Source organism: Sinocyclocheilus anshuiensis, unplaced genomic scaffold (genome assembly GCF_001515605.1).
Source record: "Sinocyclocheilus anshuiensis isolate Anshui unplaced genomic scaffold, SAMN03320099.WGS_v1.1 scaffold3529, whole genome shotgun sequence".
Lineage (NCBI taxonomy): Eukaryota > Metazoa > Chordata > Actinopteri > Cypriniformes > Cyprinidae > Sinocyclocheilus > Sinocyclocheilus anshuiensis.
The window spans coordinates 45,156-51,664 of record NW_015557302.1 but is presented as its reverse complement, the minus strand read 5'-3'; the positions used below and the strand labels follow the sequence as shown (position 1 = coordinate 51,664).

Here is a 6,509-nt window from a genome sequence, read left to right as displayed (position 1 = left end):
CTGAAACATTAAAGTGTGACAAACATGCAAAAAAATAAGAAATCAGGAAGGGGGCCAACACTTTTTCACACCACCGTATAAGGTTTTTTATAATATGTTATGCAATACTCTTAAGACCTGTTCACAGCATGGACGATACTGTAACTATAAAGATGCTATAACGACCTCGAGAATTTAAAGTGGCAGACGAGTGTGCGCTTAGAATAAACAGACGATATCGTCCGCTGGTGTGGACGTTAATATAGTTATCTTTACAGTTATCATTCTTGGTGTGAAAGGGCCCTTATAATGTATTATAAATACGGGCTTCGTAGAAAGTGTTACCGTAACTTCTTTAGGAAAAAAAGTTTTGCACACTATTCCAACTTGCAAAAAACTGTCAAAATTTAAGCAACATTTCAGTCCCATGACCTTTAAAGGGGTCATATGATGCAATTTCATTTTTTACTTTCTCTTTGGAGTGTTACAAGCTCTTGGTGCTCAGAGCACACCTCGCTTTTTCAGACCGATGAGCTTTGTAAAAATCGACGCGTTTCAGAAAGGCAGGGCATAGAGGAGAAACAATAATGTACAGTATGTGGAAAATAATGCGTTTTTTAAACTTTAAACCGCATAAACACATTTCATTACACCAAATACACAAAATAATGTTCTTTTTAGCAGCATCATATGACCCCTTTAACTAAACACACAGATCCTTCCGAGGATGAGACTTAATGGAAATACAAAAACACCCGAAAGGAGCAAAAGCTGGTCTGATAACATAGTGACAGTGACAGCTACCAGTCACTAAGGTACAGTAGCAGCATTGATAAGTGATGTTTTTAAGGCAGGGTTTAGCCAAGGGTCAATTATGATCCAAAAGAGAAATGAATCCAAGTAGAAGCAACATATGGCCCATATATATCACTGTTTCTGTCTGTGTTTAGGTAAGTGAGGAGCTGATCAGGGTGGCTATTCTGTGGCATGAAATGTGGCACGAGGGGCTGGAGGAGGCGTCACGTCTGTACTTTGGAGAGAGGAATGTCAAGGGAATGTTTGCCGTCCTGGAGCCCCTTCATGCCATGATGGAGAGAGGGCCGCAAACTCTGAAAGAAACATCCTTCAATCAGGTAAGTTTGTAACCCTATGTTTTGAGGATCTTCTGATATTTTTTTCTTTAGTTTTCTCAGGAAAGTGCATTGTACATTGAAGGTTAACACTGAATAAAGATGTCAAAAAACATAAGAGAGTAGAGAAATAACACATGGCTTCTTATATATATTGTGTGTGCATATCACGTAATATTTCATTTTACAGTGTTCATGTTACGCATATTACATGTCATAATAGCAATGAAGATGTTCCAAAAGTGACTATACAAAATGAACACACTGTAAATACAGTGTAGTTCATTATGATTATTCAGAATGTACTTATGTAACATTAACTATATAGATTGCCTGTTTTACCAAATGCCTGAAAAATATAGTAGCTCACTGCAATTTTCATCTAATTGCTTAATGATTCTTAAGAATATGAACAAAACAGGCTACCAAAATATATATATATCGCTATATACCAAGAATTATTTAGACTTTTTGACTTTGCATTAATGAACATTTAATGTTCATAAATGTCCATTTTCTCACAAAATATGTTTTCATTGCCTATTATTAAAAGAAAAAAAAAACACTAGATGTTCATGGAAAATCAGGGAATTGTAAAATTCTTATCTCCAAGGAAAGTCATTGAAATTAATAAAATCTTCAAAGTCATGGATAAATCATGGAATGTTTTATAGTTAATATATTTTTATTTATTATGCATTGTCCTAAAATATGTAATCAGAGTGTTACATTGCACTAAATTACACATTTTAACAGCTTTTTTTATTATTCTGGTCTACAAGCATTTCAAATTACATACTACTTGGTCAGAAGATTCTGTAGCCTGTAGTATTGTTCTTGCTTAAGGTCTTAAAACACTAAAATTAAAAGCCTCAGTAGGCAATTTTGTAATTAGTTTGACCTTTCTTTTAATTGATTAGATTTTTATATACAGTGGTGTGAAAAAGTGTTGGCCCCTTAAATCCGATTGAGATGCTTAAACATTCCATTCATGCTCGAAAACCCTCCAGTGTGGCTGAATTAAAACAATTCTGCAAAGAAGAGTGGGCCAAAATTCCTCCACAGCGATGTGAAAGACTCATTGCCAGTTATCGCAAACGCTTGATTGCAGTTGTTGCTGCAAAGCATGGCACAACCAGTTATTAGATTTAGGGGGCAATTACTTTTTCACGTAGGGCCAGGCAGGTTTGGATAGCTTTTTTCCCTTAATAAAATAAATAATCATTTAAAAACTGCATTTTGTATTTACTTGCATTATCTTTGTGTAATATTAAAATTTGTTTGATGATCTGAATCTTTTAAGGGTGACAAATATGCAAAAAATTAAAAAAACAGGAAGGGGGCAAAAACCTTTTCACAGCACTGTATTCATTAAAAATGTAAATGCAAATAAAACCATTAAAGTATAAAATAGAGTAACCACGGTTTCAGTCAAAGGTGTTATTAGCTCTGGGCTTCTTGTCATTAGCTCTGCTCTAAGGGTCGAGGTCAGGCCCGGAGTGGCCATCAGTAGAATTGGGAAAATTTCACAGTGGGCTGCTCATAAATTGGGCCAGCAGTACTACTTTGACATAAAGGCGGTTTCACACGGAATGCGGAACGCGCAAGTGTCTAGTTCATTTTCTGTGAGAGACACACGGAAAGTGTCAAATTGCAGATATTTTTTTTAGTAGCAGCGAAGAGCTGTGTACAGTACACGCAAGCAGCAGGGTGTACGAGCACACATCCAAAACCCCACTGCTTGCGATCGCACAGCTCTTCGTGGCAGGTGTGTATATATAATAAATATTATTATATGACATATATTAATCCCCCATTTCTCCCCTGGTTTCTCTCTATACTTCACACACACACACACACACACACAGAAAAAGCATGTGTGTTACATTATTGCGTGACTATAACTAAACTAATTAATCCACATCTTTACATGGTATGCATTAAAAAGGGTCATTTTCTCATGTCACTTGTCAGAGAGAGCACATTGTGACAAACACAGGAAATCATTTTTAATTATCCATCAGTGTTTTTTTTAAAGAAAAATACTTTCAGAATGTTTAAACCCTCCAAAAAATGTTTACCGCAATCTCTGCCCGCACCTGTGGCAATAAAAAAAAAGTCATCAAGACAAGATTTTTAGAAATAATGTAATATTTCATAGAACAAGCATAACCCATACTTGCTGCCTGGGTTTCATTATAATTTATTTGATTTTTTTTTTTAATTTGTGTGTGCAGTTTTTTTCAGCTGTGCCTATGTGATTGCAGAATGTTTGTATGTGAAAGTTTATTATGCATTTACCTGTTTATTCTTGTTAAAACAAATGAGGGGATGGTCTTGTGCATTGAACTCCTGGGCTGAAAACAGGCCTCACTCCGGCCCTTGTCAGGGACATCTAAAGTGACAAACAGCTCATCAGTCTTTTATAGGCTACTCAGGATGTGTAAACATCTCCAGTATAGACCTTTTGCATTGGAGAAACAAGCGCGTGACCATCTTTAGAATTTGGTGTTTGCACTTCCATTTTTGTGGTAGCTTTGTTTATTTCTATAGCATCGCTGTTAAAAGAGTAATTAGTGAAATGAAGTGGATTTAGTTACTAAAAGCCTTATTTTTTTATTTCAGTAATGAAGGTTAAATGATAATTTGTTCATTGAAGTAAAATGGATCTAAAAGTTTTTTGGTAATCCTCAAGAATGTTGAATGTGGTATTAATATTAAATGTAGAAATACTTGATATTTTAAATCCACACCAGTGCCATTTTTAGAACAAATGATTATGAAAGTTTTTCTTAAACGGCAAATTTTGCAATCCATGGTTTTGCACACAATAAATATAGAAGTGGATAATGATTGGTCTGTGTGTCAACCTGCATCACTTTCCGAAACGTTCATAATGCTTATAGCTGTTTGAAAATAATCATGTTTCAGACACTAGACAGATTACAACTCTTCCTTCTCACCTAATGCGGGTGTGACGTATCCTGATCCTCAAGCAGATGAATGCAAAGTTTTATTGAATAACATTAATCTACAAATATGGATCAATCTGAGCTAAATTGAGCTCAATAATGACACTAAGATCTTTGATAAAGGTGCTTTATAGCTTAATCTGATTTGTTCATAATTGACCAATTTTGCAACATTGACACTTATTGAACTGAACTAAATCAGTACTGAACTGACTGGAGCTGTATGACACTATTGTCTTGTTAGAACTGCTTCACAGCAGAATTTGAATTTGCCTTATATTTGATGAAAAGTTACTGGTTCTGTGTTATTTTCCTGTGAAACTGCTTTGAAACAATCTCTTTTGTATAAAACGGTATATAAATAATGGTGACTTGAGCTAACTTTCCTTTTTATAACTGTGGCTGTGGTTTCAGGCTTATGGCCGAGACCTGATGGAGGCGCAGGACTGGTGCAGAAAGTACATGCGATCAGGTAACGTGAAGGACCTGACGCAGGCCTGGGACCTGTACTACCACGTGTTCCGCAGGATCTCCAAACAGCTGCCACAGGTCTGCCAGTAGCGTTTCTTGCTCAGAATAGTCATTAGATTTCTTACATCAGCCTGCAGCAATATCATAAATCATGATGTCCTAAATTGTAATATTGTTTTTAAAATTTAACAGTTCTAAATTTCACTTTCATTTGAGATTGGGAACAGAGAATATGAGCACATTTTTACAATGGTAAAAGCAATCAAACTCACATGAGTGGCGGGTTAAACTCATAGCAGGTAAATTATGGAAAGAATATTTTCAGGATGAAGACTGATGTATATTACCAGATTATATTTTGTTGTTATAAATATCTGACAGTGTTGATACGATATCAGCTGTGAAACTGTGTGCACTTTTAAAAATAACCACTTACTTCTGTCAGGATATAATTCAGTGATGTTTCATAAAATTATGTATCATGCATATTTCTTTGTCCACAGCTCACTTCACTAGAGCTTCAGTACGTCTCACCTAAACTACTTATGTGTCGTGATCTGGAGTTGGCCGTGCCCGGAACATATGACCCCAATCAGCCAATCATACGTATTCAGTCTATTGCTCCCTCATTGCAGGTCATCACCTCCAAACAGCGGCCGCGCAAACTCACCATCATGGGTAAGAGCCAAGTGAAAATGAGCTGTTTCGCATAGGCTGTCATAAATACTAGGGGCAATGAAAAATGAACAACAGACACAAACACAAAAAAAGATTTAAAAATGAGGATGTACCATGTTTTGTTGTTGTTGTTTTTTCCCCATCTTGTGATACATGGAATGGGGTCCACAGGTCCTGGTGTAGGCAATTCTGTTCTAGTTTGTGAAAAAGGTTGTTTTTATGAGTGCAGGATTTCATTTTATTGTCTTTTTTCCATACAAACACATGTTGTAATCTTGGTTGTAATTGTGAATGCATGTATGACAGTTGGTATGGTGAGACAAAGCTTTCTCTGTTCTGTTCTGCGTCCTGCAGGTAGCAACGGTCATGAATTCATGTTCTTGCTGAAGGGTCATGAGGATCTACGGCAAGACGAGAGGGTTATGCAGCTTTTTGGCTTAGTGAACACTCTACTGGCTAATGACCCAGCCTCCCTGCGCAAGAATCTGAGGCAAGCCTCTTGTATTCAGGCATCAGAGAATCTCAGAACGTGTCATTCTTTGAAACAAATTATATCAGTCAAACAAGACATAGCTAAAGCAAATAATATATTGATATCTTGTGTATTTTTTCTAAAATTACTTAAGAATATAATTTTGTTTTTCTGATGAGTGGAATCAATGCTAAATAGATTCAGAATGTTTGACACAAGAAGTACAATACAGTACAAATTAGTAGTTAACCAATATACAGTATTGCCGTGGCTGGTATATTGGCCAGTATTTTGCATTTTATAATTACTGGCATATATGTAAACCTCTACTGCCCTTCAGGAGTTATATAAGTGTTGCAAGAGTTAGACTTGTTTGTCAAGTATAACTTTTGCAACAGTAAATTATTTACATATTTCTCAAAAGACAAAATAACTATTTACACAGATCATCAGATCAAAAGTTTTCTTAATGTAGTATGTTGCCTGCTTGAACATCAATGAATTGTTGTAATAATTGTGCATAAGGGAAGTCGTGGGCTAATGGTTAGAGAGTCGGACTCGTAACCCAAAGGTTGCGGGTTCGAGTCTCGTACCGGCAGGGATTGTAGGTGGGGGGAGTGAATGTACAGCACTCTCTTCCACCTTCAATACCACAACTGAGGCGCCCTTGAGCAAGGCACCGAACCCCCGACTGCTCCCCGGGCGCTGCAGCATAAATGACTGCCCACTGCTCTGGGTGTATTCACGGTGTGTGTGTGTGTGTGTGTGTGTGTGTGTGTGTGTGTGTGTGTGTGTGTGTGTGTGTGC

General features: G+C 36.7%; 1 protein-coding gene across 1 annotated transcript in view; it reads left to right on the top strand.

Moving 5' to 3' along the window:
- The window catches only part of LOC107679101 (serine/threonine-protein kinase mTOR-like), a gene marked incomplete at its 5' end in the record, with an annotated part of 149,964 nt that overhangs the window by 123,125 nt on the left and 20,330 nt on the right, over window positions 1-6,509 (top strand). Inside the window, 4 exons of the mRNA XM_016474555.1 lie at window positions 930-1,112; window positions 4,496-4,630; window positions 5,056-5,230; window positions 5,585-5,720. Of these exons, the coding sequence (XP_016330041.1) occupies window positions 930-1,112; window positions 4,496-4,630; window positions 5,056-5,230; window positions 5,585-5,720 (629 nt within the window). The remainder of the gene's footprint in view (window positions 1-929; window positions 1,113-4,495; window positions 4,631-5,055; window positions 5,231-5,584; window positions 5,721-6,509) is intronic.